The sequence below is a fragment of the Plectropomus leopardus genome, chromosome 13 (assembly GCF_026936395.1).
Source record: "Plectropomus leopardus strain MGB_pleo_1.0 chromosome 13, ASM2693639v1, whole genome shotgun sequence".
In the NCBI taxonomy this organism is placed as follows: domain Eukaryota; kingdom Metazoa; phylum Chordata; class Actinopteri; order Perciformes; family Serranidae; genus Plectropomus; species Plectropomus leopardus.
Genome location: NC_142188.1, coordinates 129612 through 148305, shown reverse-complemented (window position 1 = coordinate 148305; position 18694 = coordinate 129612). Strand labels below are relative to the sequence as shown.

The 18694-nt window shown below is 48.8% G+C and overlaps 1 protein-coding gene across 3 annotated transcripts in view; it reads left to right on the top strand.

The window, feature by feature from the left end:
• Window positions 1-669: 669 nt before the first annotated feature.
• The window catches only part of ninl (ninein-like), a 30321-nt gene continuing 12296 nt past the window's right edge, over window positions 670-18694 (top strand). For 2 of the 3 annotated variants that reach the window (XM_088086698.1, XM_088086696.1), the window contains exons 1-19: window positions 670-836; window positions 2188-2393; window positions 3091-3187; window positions 3728-3930; window positions 7572-7635; window positions 8236-8333; window positions 8448-8594; window positions 12050-12226; window positions 12577-12713; window positions 13324-13464; window positions 13597-13771; window positions 13858-13968; window positions 14215-14301; window positions 14468-14621; window positions 15010-15078; window positions 16108-16232; window positions 17456-17536; window positions 18100-18236; window positions 18319-18456. In XM_088086698.1, the coding sequence (XP_087942824.1) occupies window positions 2211-2393; window positions 3091-3187; window positions 3728-3930; window positions 7572-7635; window positions 8236-8333; window positions 8448-8594; window positions 12050-12226; window positions 12577-12713; window positions 13324-13464; window positions 13597-13771; window positions 13858-13968; window positions 14215-14301; window positions 14468-14621; window positions 15010-15078; window positions 16108-16232; window positions 17456-17536; window positions 18100-18236; window positions 18319-18456 (2324 nt within the window). In that variant the 5' untranslated portion in view covers window positions 670-836; window positions 2188-2210. Of the gene's footprint in view, window positions 837-2187; window positions 2394-3090; window positions 3188-3727; window positions 3931-7571; window positions 7636-8235; window positions 8334-8447; window positions 8595-8629; window positions 10049-12049; window positions 12227-12576; window positions 12714-13323; window positions 13465-13596; window positions 13772-13857; window positions 13969-14214; window positions 14302-14467; window positions 14622-15009; window positions 15079-16107; window positions 16233-17455; window positions 17537-18099; window positions 18237-18318; window positions 18457-18694 lie in introns of those variants that run through there. The other variant, XM_088086697.1, reaches the window with a different exon arrangement.

The following is an 18694-nucleotide window of genomic DNA, read 5'->3' as shown; positions in this document are numbered from 1 at the left end:
GTTCAAACCAAAACGGCCACAAGCTCCGCACACGGAGCTCAAGGCCGCTCCAAAGCTTAGGCGTTTCTTAAAGAAAAAAGAAAATATTATTTTTTTACTTAAGAATACCAAAACAAAATACTCCCAAATATGTATATATGTATTATGTGTGTGTGTGTGCGTGTGTTTATTTATTTATTTTTCAGAAACTTTTTAGTGAATTTTTAAGAAAATATTTAAAGAATCTATTTATTTCGAATTTTTGTTTTGTTTTACTAAAGAAATGTTTAACATTGTTATTGTTTTGAAAATCACCAAAATGACCAAATTTATGGCCAGAAACTGTCAAAACAGAGACGACTGGTTTTACAAACTTCCGACGGTCCCTGAACACAGCATGTGCGATGAAAGTTTTTATTTATTCAGTTATTTTATTTTATTTTATTTAATCTAACATTTAACTCCTCACCCCTCCTCTGAAAAATAACCAACAGTCCCTAACTAAACACTATATGATCTCTTAATTAGTTATTTACCACAGATTATCAGAAAGTTTTCTCACTCTTAAAATTATCCGCTTTGAACCCAAACATTTTGAGTCTTTTTATTTTAATTTGAAAAATAAAATAAAATAAAACAAAATAAAGCAAGAATCAGCGGAGCGTCTTATTTTGAAGGCTGTAGCCGGAAGTCGCTCTCCGGTGGCGGTTGTCGGTCGGTCGGTGGTCGGTGGGTCGGTGGCGTCCTGCTCCGGTGTGTCGGTGTCTGTCGGCGGTTTAACGGAACTCGGTTCATGGAGGAGCCGTGACGTTTCACCGGAGAGGGACCGGAAGTGGAGCAGGACAACTTTTCCCGCGGTAAGAGAACTAAAACTTTCCCTCCGCGTCCGGTAACCGGCGGAGGGAAAGTCCCGGTGCCGCCGCGCGCTCCGTGGCTCCCTGTGTTTGTTCGTTCGCGTTGTTTGGTTTTTGTTTGTGTGTTTTTGTTTGTGTGTTGAGCTCTTTGTTCCTCGCGGCTCCGTTCCCATGGTGAAGCGTCATCAGCGCGCGAGACTCACCGAAACCGTTTTACTGTGACGTCATCACAACTGCATTTTCTTTTAACCCAAATATTCTGCAGTTAGGGACTGTTCTCTACTTACCACAGCCTCTGCTGCAGTTAGGGACCGTTCTCTACTTACCACAGCCTCTGCTGCAGTTAGGGACCGTTCTCTACTTACCACAGCCTCTGCTGCAGTTAGGGACTGTTTTAGACTAATGAATAAAAAATCGCCAAAATAATAATAAAAACAGTGAGAGTTTTCTGTAGTGAATTTGAAAATCCAAAAAATCATTTGTTTTTCCATTTATTCATTTATTTATTCACCTATTTATTATTCATTTATTATTCATTTATTTATTATTCATTTATTATTCATTTATTTATTCACCTATTTATTATTCATTTATTATTCATTTATTTATTCACTTTCTTATTTCCAGCTGATAAACGAGCTCACTCTGGTGATTTTAAACTCAACGACCAAATTCATCCTGGTCCGTCGAGAAAGTGGATCTGATTGATGATATTGATCAGGTTGATCAGGTTGATGGTATTGATGATATTGATCAGGTTGATCAGGTTGATGGTATTGATGATATTGATCAGGTTGATCAGGTTGATCAGGTTGATGGTATTGATGATATTGATCAGGTTGATCAGATTGATCAGGTTGATGGTATTGATGATATTGATCAGGTTGATCAGGTTGATGGTATTGATGATATTGATCAGGTTGATCAGGTTGATGGTATTGATGATATTGATCAGGTTGATCAGATTGATCAGGTTGATGGTATTGATGATATTGATCAGGTTGATCAGATCGATCGCAGCATGCTTTAGTGATGTGAAGTGACGGTGGTTTTGGGGAGTTTTCACCTGCAGAGACCGCCTGCTGCAGCTGGACCTCGTGGTGCCGGGGACGCCGTCTCTGACCCGTCTGTAAAAACCGACCAGGAGCTGCAGCTAAAAACAGGACCATCATGGTCGTCAGTGAACATGTCTCAGCTCCTGTCCACCCATTCTGTCCCGTCTCATGTCATCTGTCCCGTCCTGTCCCGTCTCATGTAATTTCATGTCCCATCCGTCTGAACGTTTCACTAAATGTCCTGATATGTCCTGTCAGCGACTCCTGTGTTGATGTGATGCGACGTATTTCCTGTCCAGGTGTCACGGCGTGATGCGTCGTGATGGAGGAGGCGGAGCACAGCCAGTACGTCACCCAGCTGAAGGTGGAGTTCGACAGCTGCGACACGACGGCCACCGGCTTCCTGGACCGAGACGAGCTGATGGCGCTCTGCAGGAAGCTGCAGCTGGACGCTCACCTGCCGCTGCTGCTCAACACGCTGCTGGGAGAACGCACCTACGCCAGGGTGGGCCCCACACACACACACACACACACACACACACACACACACACACATACACACACACACACACACACACCTTAAAAATTCTCCCTTTAAAACATGCATTAAAATAAATCCAAAATCCAGCCGTCCCTCGCCGTCTGCCTCTCAAAGCAGAAATATAAACATGAGTCCCTCTGCAGGGATTCAGAGATTCAGGGATTCAACATTTGACTCAAAGTCCTGGAAAAGTCCTGGAAAAGTCCTGGAAATGTATTGGGAAAAAAAGTGTTTGTACTTTGCTCAGCAGCTGCAGAGAATCTGAGACTGACCGTCAAACACACTGACGCTGATCAATAATCAATCAATCATCATGCTGAGAAATAAACTCCTTCAGCAGATCACAGGCTGTGTGCTCTGTCCTCTGATTGGTCGACAGATAAACTCGTTAAAGATCACAGGCTGTGTGCTCTGTCCTCTGATTGGTCGACAGATAAACTCGTTAAAGATCACAGGCTGTGTGCTCTGTCCTCTGATTGGTCGACAGATAAACTCGTTAAAGATCACAGGCTGTGTGCTCTGTCCTCTGATTGGTCGACAGATAAACTCGTTAAAGATCACAGGCTGTGTGCTCTGTCCTCTGATTGGTCGACAGATAAACTCGTTAAAGCTGTATCTTCTGATTGGTCAGGAGAGAATTAACCTCTCTGTTTGACCTCAGGTAAACTTTGAGGAGTTTAAAGACGGTTTGGTGGACGTCCTGTCCCGCTCCCTGGACCTCAGCACCTCAGAGGAGGACAGCAGCTACCAGGAGCCAGGTGAGACCAGTTCAGACCTCTGAGACCAGTACAGACCAGCTCTAACCATCTGTCTGTCTGTTTAAGCGTCTTTCTCTCTGTCTCTCTGTCTCTCTCTAACCGTCTCTGTAACAGCCTATCTCTCTCTCTAACCATCTGTTTCTGTCTGTCTCTCTCTCTTTAACCGTCTCTGTAAAAGCCTATCTCTCTAAAGTCTGTCTGTCTGTCTTTCTCTCTCTTTCTCTCTAACCGTCTGTCTGTCTGTCTCTAACCGTCTGTCCTTCTTTATCTCTCTCTCACTGTCTCTGTAACAGCCTATCTCTCTCTCTCTCACCGTCTCTGTCTGTGTAACAGCCTATCTCTCTCTAACCGTCTATCTGTCTGTCTCTAACCGTCTGTCTTTCTCTCTCTCTCTAACCGTCTCTGTCTGTGTAACAGCCTATCTCTCTCTAACCGTCTATCTGTCTGTCTCTAACCGTCTGTCTTTCTCTCTCTCTCTAACCGTCTCTGTCTGTGTAACAGCCTATCTCTCTCTCTCTAACCGTTTCTTTGACTCTGCAGTTGTCCCAGAGGAGGTGAAGCCAAAGTTTGTGAAGGGGACAAAGCGTTATGGTCGTCGCTCCCGTCCCGACAGTAAAATGGACGCTGCGCCGACCTGCGACTCAGAGGACTCTCCGCCGTCCAGAACCCAGGCCTCGGGCTCGTCCCCGGCTGGCGTCCGCAGGGCCAAAGTGAGACGGTCAACGTCTCTGGAGAGCATGGAGGTGAGACAGGCGGCCTGTCTATTTAATGATATACTGGGGACAGGAAATGCTGGTCCTCTGGTCCTCTGGGCACCTGCAGCCAGGTGTCCCTCAGGTGACCGATGAGTCTCAGGCTTCTGATTGGCCGACAGCTTCTTCTTCTCCTCTGCTGTGGTTGTGTTGTATCGCCTCCTGCTGGTCTGGCTCCTCCCAGCCTGGCTGTTTTTCCGTTTCGACGGGGACTTTTTCAGAAAAGTGTTTGTAAACTTTTTTATGCGTCTGCAGAGGAGACAGCCAAGGACGCGGGGCATTGTTTTCAGGTTGTCTGTCCGTCCGTCCATTTGTCTGTCCGTTCTGTCTCATTCTCGATATCTCAAGACCGCTTTGAGAACATTTCTTGACATTTAACACAAATTTTTGGGCGGACTCAGAGATGAGCTGATTAGATTTTGGCGGTCAAAGGTCACGGAGATGGCCCTGATGGAGTTTCCTCAAATGTCGCACAAACGTTCACTTGGACTCAAAATGAACTGAGTGGAATCTGGTGGTCGAAGGTTAAAGGTCAAGGTCACGGTGACCTCATAAAACCTGTTTTTGGCTAGAACTGCAGATCCCTGGCTGCCCGCTTCCAAACTGAGCCGGCTGCAGAGGCCGTCTGCGCAGCAGAGGCCGTCTGCGCAGCAGAGGCCGTCTGCGATTTTATCTCTAACAGTTTTATCATTAAAGAAACTCGTGTGAGCCGAGGCTCCGGGTCAGCCTGGCCACGCTGCTGCAGAGAGACCTGGGGTAGTTTTTATTTTCCTGAATGGATGATGGGTAGCAGTTCGCTCTGACGTGGCGGAGATCTTTCCGTTCGTTTTAAGATTGTCCCGCCTGATGTACAGGAAACTGAAAAGTAAATATTTATCTGTCAATGTGACTTGATATGATAGTATTCAGGGTGGTTCCAGGTCTCGAAGAGTAAAATTTAAGATTTTTGATGCCTTGGGGCTTGGCAAGCCAATAATTAATTAGTACTTTGAGAACCTGCAACTACCTTATACCACACCTACTGAACACCCATTATTCAAACCTTATTGTTGAACCTCTCAGTTTTTATTTTAGATAATTGGTGATAGACATTGCCTGCTGGAACCTGCCAATTTGTTCTGTTTTATTGTATTTGTTGTTGTAAAAATTAAAATTCAATAAAATGTGAATTACAAAAAAAAGATTGTCCCGCCTGACTAAACGGGACTCTGCGGGTTGGCTGAACGCCAGTTTCTCTCAAATTTTCACAATCTTTGTTTCAATGTTGCAGATCAGGAGGTTAAAACACGGAGCCACTGTTCTTTATTTCATTATCTGTGGAGGAGGTCTGCTGGTTTTAGAGGAGGAGGAGGAGGTCTACTGGTTTTAGAGGAGGAGGAGGAGGTCTGCTGGTTTTAGAGGAGGAGGTCTGCTGGTTTTAGAGGAGGAGGAGGAGGAGGTCTGCTGGTTTTAGAGGAGGAGGAGGAGGAGGAGGTCTGCTGGTTTTAGAGGAGGAGGAGGAGGAGGAGGTCTGCTGGTTTTAGATGAGGAGGAAGTGTGGTGGTTTTAGAGCAGGAGGAGGTGTGGTGGTTTTAGAGGAGGAGTTTTGGTGGTTTTGGGCGTTGGAGTTTCCTCAGGATGTGGGACAGTGAGGAATGTGCTTCAAATCAGATTCTCCTCCTCAACCACTGCACCTCCTCCTCCACTCCTCCTCAATCACTGCACCTCCTCCTTTACTCCTCCTCAAATACAGACCCACTGCACCTACTTCTCCACTCCTCAACCACTGCACATCCTCCTCTACTCCTCCTCAAACACTGACCCACTGCACCTCCTCCTCCACTCCTCCTCAACCACTGCACCTCCTCCTCTACTCCTCAACCACTGCACCTCCTTCTCCTCTCCTCCTCAAATATGCACCTCCTTCTCCTCTCCTCCTCAAATATGCACCTCCTTCTCCTCTCCTCCTCAAATATGCACCTCCTTCTTCTCTCCTCCTCAAACACTGCACCTCCTTCTCCTCTCCTCCTCCTGCTCCTCGCAGAAGAAAACATGCCTTCACGTTGTCTCTCTCAGAGTCATCAGATGGACAGATGGACAGACAGCTGTGTCTGTCTATCTGTCTGTGTTTTTGTTAGGTTTCTGTTTGTCCTCGTCTCGTCCTGCTGATGGACAGGCGGACAGATGGACAGGTCAGCCCCGTCCTCACTCTCAGTGTGTCTCTCCAGAGCAGCGCCTCTCTCAGCTCCTGCTCTGTGTGTTTAACGTGTTCACAGCACGGAGACACGCCACAGCCTCTCTGTGGATGGACGGGGACTCAGCGATGTCCATCAGAGATGTCCGTCCTCTCAGCTTTTATGTGTCCATCCCTTTGCAGCTGCAGCTGTTTCTCAGGTGTTTTCTGGGTGTTTTAAGCTGTTTTTAAGGTATTCACAGGTGGGTTTGAGATATTTTGGGTGTTTTTAATTTTATTTTTAGGTGTTTTTTGCAGGTGGTTTTTAGGTGGTTTTTCAGGTATTTTTGGGTGTTCTTGGGGTGTTCTTTAAGGTATTTTACAGGTGTTTTAGTGTGTGTGCGCAGATGATGATGATGGTTTTTGTGAGACAGGACAGCTGTCTCAGAGGACAGCGGGTCTCAGAGGACAGCTGTTTCAGAGGACAGCTGTCCAACAGGATGCTGCTGTTACTTTAAAAATGTCTGATTTGATCTGCACCAACGTAAACACCAACGTGACGGACGACTTCATGAAACTAAATAACAACCGCTCAGATTCACAGAGATTCATGTTGTTCCTCAAAAAAGTCACAGGCTCCGTGCAACACTAATGTCCTGACACACACACACAGACACACACACACACACACACACACACACAGACACACACACACAGACTCACAGACTCACAGACACACACACACACACACACACACAGACTCACACACACACACAGACACACACACACACACACAGACTCACACACACACACACAGACTCACAGACACACACACACACACACACACACACACACACACAGTCACAAGTCAAGTCAAGTCAGTTTTATTTATATAGCCCATTATCACAAAACATGGTTTGCCTCAGAGGGCTTTACAGTGTACGACATCCCTCTGCCCTCAGACCCTCACATCACCCGAGGAAAAACTCCCCAAAAAGAACCCCTGTAACGGGGAAAAAAAAGAGGAAGAAACCTCAGGAAGAGCGGTAGAGGATAGTGAGGGATCCCTCTTCCAGGACGGACAGACGAGCAATAGATGTCGTAAATAGCAAATGAAATACAATCATGGCAAAAAAGGAAAGAGAAAGAGAGAGGGGGAGGGGGAGGGGGGGGGCACAGCAATAATAGAAACAGATGCATGTCATATTACAATAACAGCAGGTGTGAAATTAGTAATTGCTCTCTATGATGATGTTGATAGAGATGATAACAGTCTCATGCATATGTGAAAGGGAGTTGTCCAAAGGCAAGATCACAGCATCGGCGCAACCAGGACCAGACCACGATCAGGGCGAGCGGGGGGCACAGTATCAGTACAGCCAACCAAAGGCAGGGTCGCAGCATCAGCACAGCTATCACCACACACACACACACACACACACACACAGACAGCGTACTGACCTCCATGTTTTCTCTGCAGAGCCTGAAGTCTGATGAGGACACAGGAAGTCAGAAGGACGTCCAGCAGGACTTTCAGTGTAAAGGTACTCTCTGAACTTTATAGTAACCTCTCTTGTGTGCAGCAGCTGGCTGTTTCTGTGTCTCCGTTTGTGTGATTTAAAAAAAAATCCAGCATTTCACTATGAGTTAGACCTAACAACAGTGTCTTACACTACCCAGAATGCAGCAGGGCGGTATCTTAGACGTCCTGTTGATGTCTGATGGTGTGTCCCTCAGCTGGAGCTGGCAGCCTGAAACTCAGGTCTCATTGGTTAGTTTCTCATTAGTCAGCTAACTACGTCTCCCAGGATGCATTTCAGCAGCAAACAGCCGGTCACAGAGCTTCAGAGTCTGTGGGGTGTTTCTGTAGCAGCAGGAGACGGATGCCCCCTTCTGTGTCTCCTCACTCCCCCAGTCTGTGACCCGGAAATCCACAGCAGCCCCCTCTTACAGGACATCCCACTTACATATGCACCCTGAGGAGCAAGGAGGCGTGGCGGAGGAGCGCCCGTCCGAGGAGCGCCCGTCCGAGGAGCGCCTGCCCAGAAGGCTCTAATGCTGTCAGCGGGACAGTGCGGAGGACTCAGAGCATCACAGATTCTGAGGTTCATACACTGAAATGTTTTCTCCTGCTGTACGTGCAGGTCCTCAGCAGGAGGAGGTGCAGCCAGGAGGAGGAGACGGAGGAGGCGTCCCAACAGCAGTGTGTGATCACCTGGGCCTGCAGCAGCTGAGCACACAGGTGAGACTCCATCCACCACCTGCAGATCCACAGCAGAAGGAGGAGGAGGTGTAACACGTTCCTGACTAATAACGTGTCATCATGTGACTTAATGTGTTCAATGCGTGTCCACAGGACGTGGACGCGCTGCTCAGCAAGCTGGACGCCAACCTGGACGGCCGAGTCAGCATCAGGGACTTCCAGAGTGTTCTGTGTGGCCCCGCCCCCATCTGCTGCTCCACCCCCCTGCGATCAGCTGACCTGCAGAGGGCGCCACGCCGGGTCAGTCTCCCTCACATCATTCCTCATACTGCAGTTACCACGGTTACCAGAGTTAGCACAGTAAACATGCAAATCTGGCAGTTTTGGCAGTTTTGTAGTTTTGTAGTTTTTGTAATTTGGTAGTTTTGTAGTTTTGGTAGTTTGGTAATTTGGTAGTTTTGGTTGTAGTTTTTTTGATTATTAACACACACACGCTCTGTTTGACCCTCGTCCTGTCCCGTAGTTTGTGACATCATTCAGTGGAGCAGCAGAAACAGATAAAGAAAGACACACACACACACACACACACACACACACACACAGAGCGCCCGTTCATGTATGTGCTCTACGTCACGCCTCCAACCAGCTGTCACAGTTTCTCTACAGAAATCAGAAGTTTCTCTGTCAGCAGAATTTGGAGCGTTTTAGAAATAATCTCAGAGGTTATTATTATTATTATTGTTATTATTTTTGTTGTTGTTGTTATTATTGTTATTATTATTATTATTATCATTGTTGTTGTTATTGTGCAGAGTATCTGTCGTTGTTCTTGGTTGCTGTAATAATAATATACGTAAGTTTACGTAAAGCAAGCACATTGACAGCCCTAATATAAACCTGAAACACGAAACCATGATGTCAGTGGGGTCAAAGGTCGCGCTGCTGCAGAGCTGAAATGAGGCTGCTGAACACAGAGGCGCTGGGTCCTTTCCAAAACACTCACCCAACTCCATGCATCCTCCACTCGCCTCCTTTCCTCGCGTCTTAGTCCCTCCCCCCTGAACATACGAAGGTCGAACGGAGCTGCATCTCATCATGTGACCTGTTCCATGAGCTTATAGATGTCTTTAGTGACTCTGCAGACGAGCTGACACAACACACCCTGAGAATACATGAGGAGGAGGTGCATGAGGAGGTTCGGCATATATATGACATAATGCAAATGAAGAATCTCTGTGACCCTCGGGGAGCTCCGTAGTCTCGCCACTCGATAAAAGACTTCCGTGTAGGATACACCGGTGTATCCTTGCTCTGGGCTCCTCCAGAAGCCTCCTCCCTCCTCCCTCCTCCATCCTCGCCTCCTCCAGGTGCATTTGTGCAGTTATAAGATCCTTCAAGATGGCGGAGGGAAAATGATGTCTGGGTCACCGGAGGAGGTACGAAGGGAGGACGCATAAATGAGTGTATTGGAAAGGACCCGCTGAGTTTACCTGCTGCTCCTGAACGCAGCATCACCTGCTCCACCTGCAGCCAATCAGGAGGCTCCGCTGCAGCTGACACTCATCAGACCAATCAGAAGGACAGGTGTCTGCTCACACACAGAGACAGAGACACAGAGACAGAGACAGAGAGACACACAGACAGAGATAGAGAGACACACAGAGGGGATGATGTCCTGCACGTCAGGTCTGATGGCGGGCTGCGGTCTGTTGACCTGGGTGAGGACAGATAAGACCACCTCCTGCTGCACACAGGTGACACACACACACACACACACACACACACACACACACACGTACACGTGGATTTGTGCACGTGAAGGTTTTTGACTTATGTTTTGTTTTTTTGCTACAACAGACACAAAAATCTAAAAACAATCAGTCTTCACTTTTTATTTTTCTTTTATGCAAAAATCACCAAAATATCGAGAAACTTGAGCTCTGTGTGACTGAATGACGTCTACGTCCGTGTCACCGACCTGTCCCACTGCCACTCGTGATCATGACTCGTGATGGTGAACACGTTAATGGCTGCTCCTCTGCTCCTGCTCCCTTGCTGCTCCTCTGCCTCTGCTGCTCCTCTGCTCCTGCTTCTTTGATGCTCCTCTGCCTCTGCTGCTCCTCTGCTCCTGCTTCTTTGCTGCTCCTCTGCCTCTGCTGCTCCTCTGCCTCTGCTGGACATTTAAAGAAAAATTCTGCCCAAAAAGTTTTTTTTTTAAAAGAAAATCTGCGTTCAAAAACTGCAGGTTTATTTTCTCTAAAAATCATCAGGAAAACAAAAATAAAATCACCATTTAAAGCTGTAGGGTTAGGGTTAGGGTTAGGGTTAGGGTTATCGTGAGACATCGTGTCTGTGTGAGTGAGACAGAGACATTCAGGACAGAAAACATCTGTCTGTCTCAGCAGTTTGAGTCCTCGGCTCTGTGTCAGCTGGTGTCAGCGGGACATTTGTCCCCCAGAGCGCCGTGACTCCCGGTCCCAGCGCCATAATCCAGATTAACTCTGACCACACCTCCTCCTCCTCCTGCACCTCCTGCACCCTGCAACACCACACAGCAAACACTCTGCTCTGACTCCTCTGTGGTCTGACTCCTCTGTGCTCTGACTCCTCTGTGCTGTGACTCCTCTCTGCTCTGACTTCTTTCTGCTCCAACTCTTCTCTGCTCCTCCTGCAGTCTGAGGAGGTGTTTGGTGTTTGTTCTTTAGTTAGAGCCATCTGACTCCTCTGTGCTCTGACTCCTCTGTGCTCAGACTCCTCTCTGCTCAGACTCCTCTCTGCTCAGCCTCCTCTGTGCTCAGACTCCTCTCTGCTCAGACTCCTCTGTACTCAGCCTCCTCTGTGCTCAGCCTCCTCTCTGCTCAGACTCCTCTCTGCTCAGCCTCCTCTGTGCTCAGACTCCTCTCTGCTCAGACTCCTCTGTGCTGTGACTCCTCTCTGCTGTGACTCCTCTCTGCTCAGACTCCTCTGTGCTCTGACTCCTCTGTGCTGTGACTCCTCTGTGCTGTGACTCCTCTCTGCTCAGACTCCTCTCTGCTCAGCCTCCTCTGTGCTCAGCCTCCTCTGTGCTCAGACTCCTCTCTGCTCAGACTCCTCTGTGCTCTGACTCCTCTGTGCTGTGACTCCTCTGTGCTGTGACTCCTCTCTGCTCTGACTCCTCTGTGCTCTGACTCCTCTGTGCTGTGACTCCTCTGTGCTGTGACTCCTCTCTGCTGTGACTCCTCTCTGCTCAGACTCCTCTCTGCTCATACTCCTCTCTGCTCAGACTCCTCTGTGCTTTGACTCTTCTCTGCACTGACTCCTCTCTGCTAACTCCTCTGTGCTCTGACCCCTCTCTGCTCAGACTCCTCTGTGCTCTGACTCCTCTTTGCTGTGACTCCTCTGTGTTCTGACTCCTCTCTGCACTGACTCCTCTATGCTGTGACTCCTCTGTGCTTTGACTCCTCTCTGCACTGACTCCTCTTTGCTCTGACTCCTCTTTGCTGTGACTCCTCTGTGTTCTGACTCCTCTCTGCTCAGACTCCTCTGTGCTGTGACTCCTCTGTGCTCCGACTCCTCTCTGCACTGACTCCTCTCTGCTCAGACTTCTCTGTGCTGTGACTCCTCTGTGCTCCGACTCCTCTGTGCACTGACTCCTCTCTGCTCAGACTTCTCTGTGCTTTGACTCCTTTGTGCTCTGACTCTTCTCTGCTCCTCCCGCAGCCTGAGGAGGTGTCTGAGCTTTAGTTAAAGCCGTCTCCCTGCTGCTCCTCATGCAGGCTCCGGTGCTGTTGGAGGAGCGCTCGGCGTGCTCGGCCTCGCCCCCCTCGCTGACGGCGGCGGCGGGTCTGCGGCTGCTGAGCCGGCTGGACGAAGGCTCGGGGCTCGCCAGTCCGGAGCGGGTGGTGTCTCTGTGGACGGAGGAGGGCGTGAGGAATGGGCGGGACATCCTGCAGGTGAGCGGCGGAGAAAAGCGGATTTCAGTTTAACCCTTTGAAACCTGAGCAAACTGGTTTGATCCGTTTCATAAAGGAAGACGATGAGCGACTTCACAGGAAACTGACCCAAATAATCACGGACTTCGTAGAAATGTTACCAGAAAATTACCTGAAAATTAGGACACAAAAAGAAAAGAAAAAATGGTTAAAAAATTAAAATAAAAAAAGGAAATGGCTTGAAAAATGTGCTAAAAATGTAAATGTAATGTTGTAAAGTTTAAGTACTTCATTAGATAATTCTTTTCTAATGTTTTTTCTCTGTCATTTAAAAACTTTTTCACTTTTTGTGTCTCCTGTCTCCTCCTCAGACTCTGGACTTCCCTCTGGAGGAGCGGCTCAGTCTCACCGACCTCACGCTGGCTCTGGACAACGAGCTGCTCACCAGCTCCAACGCCGTCCACCAGGCGGCGCTCGTCTGCTACAGGACCGAGATCCAGCACCTGCAGTGAGACCCCGACTCCTCTGCTGCTCCTCCTGCTACTCCTCTGACTCCTCCTGCTTGACTCCTCTGCTGCTCCTCTGACTCCTCTCCTGCTCTCCTCACCTGCTCCTCCTCACCTGCTCCTCCTCACCTGCCCCTCCTCTGTGTCTGTAGTTGTAGCAGCTTAATTCTCACAAAATGAGTTATGTTATTATTTTGGTGTTGTGTTAATGAGTGTGTGTGTGTGTTAATGAGTGTGTGTGTGTGTTAATGAGTGTGTGTGTGTGTGTGTTAATGAGTGTGTGTGTGTGTTAATGAGTGTGTGTGTGTGTGTTAATGAGTGTGTGTGTGTGTTAATGAGTGTGTGTGTGTTAATGAGTGTGTGTATGTGTGTTAATGAGTGTGTGTATGTGTGTTAATGAGTGTGTGTATGTGTGTTAGTGAGTGTGTGTGTGTGTGTGTGTGTGTTAATGAGTGTGTGTGTGTGTGTGTTAATGAGTGTGTGTGTGTGTGTGTGTGTGTGTGTGTGTGTTAATGAGTGTGTGTGTGTGTGTGTGTGTGTGTGTGTGTGTGTGTTAATGAGTGTGTGTGTTAATGAGTGTGTGTGTGTGTGTGTGTGTGTGTGTGTGATCAGGGCGGTGTTGGAGCAGGTGTGTAGGGAGCGTGATAAGGCGAAAGCTGATCTGGATCAGTCTGACCTCAGGAACCTGCAGCTGATCAGAGAGGTGGATGATCACCACGCCACCATGGAGACCCTCAACCAGACCAGGATCAGGTCTGACCCCCTGGACATAGTAATAACAACAACAATAATAATAATAATTATTATTATTATTATTATTATTACTATGAATAATGAGAAATAATAACAGTAATAATGACAGACGAGGCGCTCTGTGATTGGCAGGGACCTGGAGCAGGACTTCCGTGATCGTCTAACGGCTCTTCGCAGCCAATCAGAGCAGGAGAGCGACGCTCTGCTGCAGCAGGTGGAGAGGGAGCGCCGCGCTCTGCGGGACGAGCTGCAGCTGCTGCGAGCGCAGGAGGCGGAGCTACAGGAGGAACTCTGCAGTGCCACGCAGGTCAGGATGCACACCTGCACTAATTTGTTGTTGTTGTTGTTGTTGTTGTTGATGTTGATGTTGATGTTGTTGATGTTGATGTTCAGGACAACAGCCGTCTGGAGGAGGATCTGAGGGCTGTGAAGCTGAAGCTGACTGAAGCAGAGAGCTCTGTCAGCAGACTGCAGACTGACCTGAACCAGCTGCTGAACCACAAGGTCGACACGACAGAGATACACACACAGAGACACACACACACACACACACACGCACACACAGACACACACACACACACACACACACAGGTGTTGGGTGACTGGTGTGCTGGTATCTGATCAATAATTGATCAGTTTCCTCTGACTTCACTCGTCTCGCTGCGCAGACTGATGAAGACGACTTCTGATCACATGATGAAGCTCAAACATTTATTACCAACAATAACACGGACCTCTTCTGACTGACAGTTTGGCGGTTTGGACGCAGCGGGCGGCGGTCTGACGCACGAGGAACGATTCTCTGAGATCGTCAAAGAGTACGAGCTGCAGTGCAGGGTGAGACACACACACACACACACACACACGCAGAGTCACTGGAAAACAACACACACACACACACACACACAGAGTAATTGGAAAACAACACATGCACACACACACAAACACTGTGTATATGTGTGTGTGTGTGTGTGTGTGTGTGTGTGTGTGTGTGTGTGTTCAGGAGCTGCGGGACAGAAACGACGAGCTGAGTTCGGAGTTGGAGCTGCTGAGGACTCAGAGGAGCGACAGGAAGTCCAGACGAGCTGACGGAGACGACATCGCCGCCGCTCTGAGCTGGACTCAACAACGAGCCGCCGGCACCGAGTCAGACTCTGGTAACACACAGTGTGTGTGTGTGTGTGTGTGTGTGAGGGGGCGGAGTCTGAGGTGAAGTCAGTTTGTTGACTGTGAGTTTGTGAGGTCAGCTGAAACTCTGCAGAGTTCACTTCCTGCTGAGCAGGTCGGAGCTGTTCAGCCACACACACACACACACACACACACACACACACACTCACACACACTCACTCACACACACTCACACACACACACACACACACACTAAGAGTTCCTCCAGTCTGCAGTGTCTCAGTGAGTCTGAAAATCAGTTTTCTCTTTAACAGTTTCCTCATTTAACTCTTCGATTCACCTCCTGACCTCAGTGTGTGTGTGTGTGTGTGTGTGTGTGTGTAATGTAATGTGTTATTTGCGTGTTTGTTTGTTCAGACGAGTCGGACATGAAGCGCAGTTCGTCTCCTCTGATCAGGAAGAAGCTGCAGCCTGCAGACAAAACAGGTGACGTGTGTGTGTGTGTGTGTGTGTGTGTTGGTGTTGGTGTTGGTGTGTGTGTGTGTGTGTGTGTGTGTGTGTTGGTGTTGGTGTTGGTGTGAGTGTGTGTGTTGGTGTGTGTGTGTGTTTGTTGGTGTGGAGAGACTTTTTTTCTGTTGGTGTTTTATTAAAGAGCATCAAAAGTCTGTCTCTTGTCTTTCTGATGTCTTTGATGTCTTTCTGATGTCTTTGATGTATTTCTGATGTCTTTCATGTCTTTGATGTCTTTGTCTTTCTGCTGTCTTTGATGTCTTTCTGATGTCTTTCATGTCTTTCTGATGTCTTTCATGTCTTTCTGATGTCTTTCATGTCTTTCTGATGTCTTTGATGTCTTTGTCTTTCTGCTGTCTTTGATGTCTTTCTGATGTCTTTCATGTCTTTCTGATGTCTTTGATGTCTTTGATGTCTTTGTCTTTCTGCTGTCTTTGATGTCTTTGATGTCTTTCATGTCTTTCTGATGTCTTTCATGTCTTTCTGATGTCTTTCATGTCTTTGTCTTTCTGCTGTCTTTGATGTCTTTCTGATGTCTTTGATGTCTTTCTGATGTCTTTCTGCCGTGTTTCGGTTTATTGTGTCTTTTTCCTGGACTTGGCTGCTGTGGTTTCTTCTGGTTTGTAACTTTTGTTGAGAAGACAGTTATGTGAGCAGGAGACACTTTGAACAGGAGACACTTTGAACAGGAGACACTTTCAACAGGAGACACTTTCAACAGGAGACACCTTGAAATAAAGGTCCTTTTAAACTGAAAGTCTCCTGTCTTCTTCTCTCCTCTCTTAATTTGTCCACTGACAGCTCGTGAACAGCGCCAACTATCTGTTTGGACATGGTCTTACACTGCAAACGTCCCACTGTCGCATTTAAAACTAATGACCCGCTTTAGAACAGATGTGAAGCTATTTTATTTATTTTGTATAATTGGTTTTGTATTTAAAGATTTTGCCTGTTATCTAAAAACATATGTGTCTCCTCCTGTCTCTGTGTCCCATCCCGTCTCAGCTCTGTGTGTGTTGGACAGTGTCTCTGGTCCGTCCGTCAGTATCCAGACTGAAATGGCTCTGGAGCAGCTGAAGCAGAAACACGAGCAGGAGTTGCAGCAGCTGCACATCCAGCTTGACACGCAGGTGACTTATGTCTGTCCCTCGGGGGTCCTGTGGGGGTCCTGTGGGGGTCCTGTGGGGAGTCTTGTGGGGGTCTTGTGGGGTCCTGTGGGGGTCCTGTGGGGAGTCTTGTGGGGGTCTTGTGGGGGTCCTGTGGGGAGTCTTGTGGGGGTCCTGTGGGGGTCTTGTGGGTGTCCTGTGGGGGTCTTGTGGGGAGTCCTGTGGGGGTCTTGTGGGGAGTCCTGTGGGGGGTCCTGTGGGGGGTGAGAGCTTTGTCCACAAAGGTGAGAACTGTGTCCACATACTCTACGTGAAGTCAAACACGTTCCCAGGTGGTGTTAGCCTCCCCCAGGGTTGTCCGGATCTCAAGCCGCAGCCGGGGGGAGGAAGGGGTCCAGTTTGGGGACATCAGAGTTATGTCTCTGCTTGACCTCCCAGCATGCACTGGGGCGGTTTGTGGTCGACTGTGAAGCGGACAGGATGAGAGTCAGCACCTCCAAATCTGAGGCCGTGGATGTCTGCCGGACAGCGGACTGTCCCCTCTGGGTGGGGAGGGAGTCGCTGCCCCAAACGAAGGAGTTCAGGTATCTCGGTATCTTGTTCACGAGTGAGGGTAGAACGGAGCGTGGGATGGGCGGTTTGGTTCTGCGTTTGCAGTGATGCGAGTGTTGCATCGGGCTGCGGTTGTGAAGAATTAGCTAAGCCGGATGGCGAAGCTCTCGATTTACGAGTCCATCACCTCACCTACGGTCACGAGCTCCTCGTAGTGTCCGAAAGAATGAGATTGCGGATACAAGCGGCCGAGATGAGCTTCCTCCGGAGGGCGTCTGGGCTCAGCCTCAGAGATGGGGGGAGCTCAGAGTAGAGCCGCTGCTCCTCCGTGTCGAAAGGGGCCAGTTGAGGTGGTTGGGGCATCTGATCAGGATGCCTCCTGGCGCCTCCTGTTGGAGGGAGGGAGGGAGGGATTACAGATCTCCTCTGGCCTGGAAACGCTATAGAGGAACTCGAAAGTGCTACGGGGGAGAGGGACGTCTGGAGTGCTCTGCTCAGCAACCTGTTGCCCCGTGACTGTAAATATATATATATATATGTATTTATACACATACATATGTATATGTATATTTATATAGACAGAGACATTATAAATATTAATGTTGGGATTTGCACTCATCCTATCTTATCACACCATCACACCACACCTCCTGCTCCTCACCCTCACCCTGCTTCTCCTCCTGTTGGTGCTGCAGGTGAACTACTATGAGCGCAGTCTGGAGGTGATGAGGCAGAGCATGGAGGTGGAGCGTAAAGACATCTCTCAGGCCTTCAAGGTACACACACACACACACACACAGACACACACACACAGGCAGACACACACACACACACACACACACGCAGACACACACACAGACACACACACACACACACACAGGCAGACACACACACACACACACCCACACACACACACACACACGCGGACACACACACAGACACACACACACACACACACAGGCAGACACACACACACACAGGCAGACACACACACACAGACACACACACACACACACACACACACAGACACACACACACACACACACACACACACACAGACACACACACACACACAGGCAGAGACACACACACAGACACACACACAGACACACACACGCAGAAACACACACACACACACACACACACACACACGCAGAGACACACACACACACAGACACACACACACACTGAGAATATTGAACACACACTAACATTGAACTGGACACACAGAGGAGCCTGCAGACTCCTCTGTGTGTCAGCAGGAGGCGCAGAGGAGGAGCCGGAGGAGCGGTAGATTGGTCATAACCCTGATAATGATGCTGACTCCTCACTGTGTCAGCTAGAGATTAGTGAGCTGGAGGAGCAGAAGGAGCAGATGGAGCAGGAGGTGAATCAGCTGAAGGAGAAAGTGGACAAACTGCAGACTGAGCTCCAGCATGCAGGAGGAGCAGGGTGGAGCAGCGAGCAGGAGCGCAGGTGAGGAGGTGCCTGTGTCTCCTCCATGCCGTTGCTAGCGTTCGCCATGGTTTCTGAGCGTGTCGTTGTTTGTCTTTCCCAGGATGCAGCGGGAGCGGGCGGAGCTGGAGCAGAACTTCGCCCGAGAGATTGGAAACCTGGTGCAGCGGCTGAGCGCCGAGAAGGAGCAGCAGGAGGCGCAGCTGAGGCTCCAGATGGACCAGGAGGCCTCGCTTCTCAGGTGGGTGCTGAGTTCACAGCTGATTGGTCGGTGGGGTTATCGTTCACCGTCCGTTTTTATCCGTTTTTTAATTTCTCTGAAGAACCAGAGTTTAACCCTTCGAAACCTGATTTCTTTCAACAACACGAGCAGAAAACAACGAGCCGTGAGTTCGATTCCGGCTCGCAGCTCTGTGCTGCATGTCTTCCCCTCGCTCTCCCCGTTTTTAATAAAGGCAGAAAAATCCGTTATTATGATC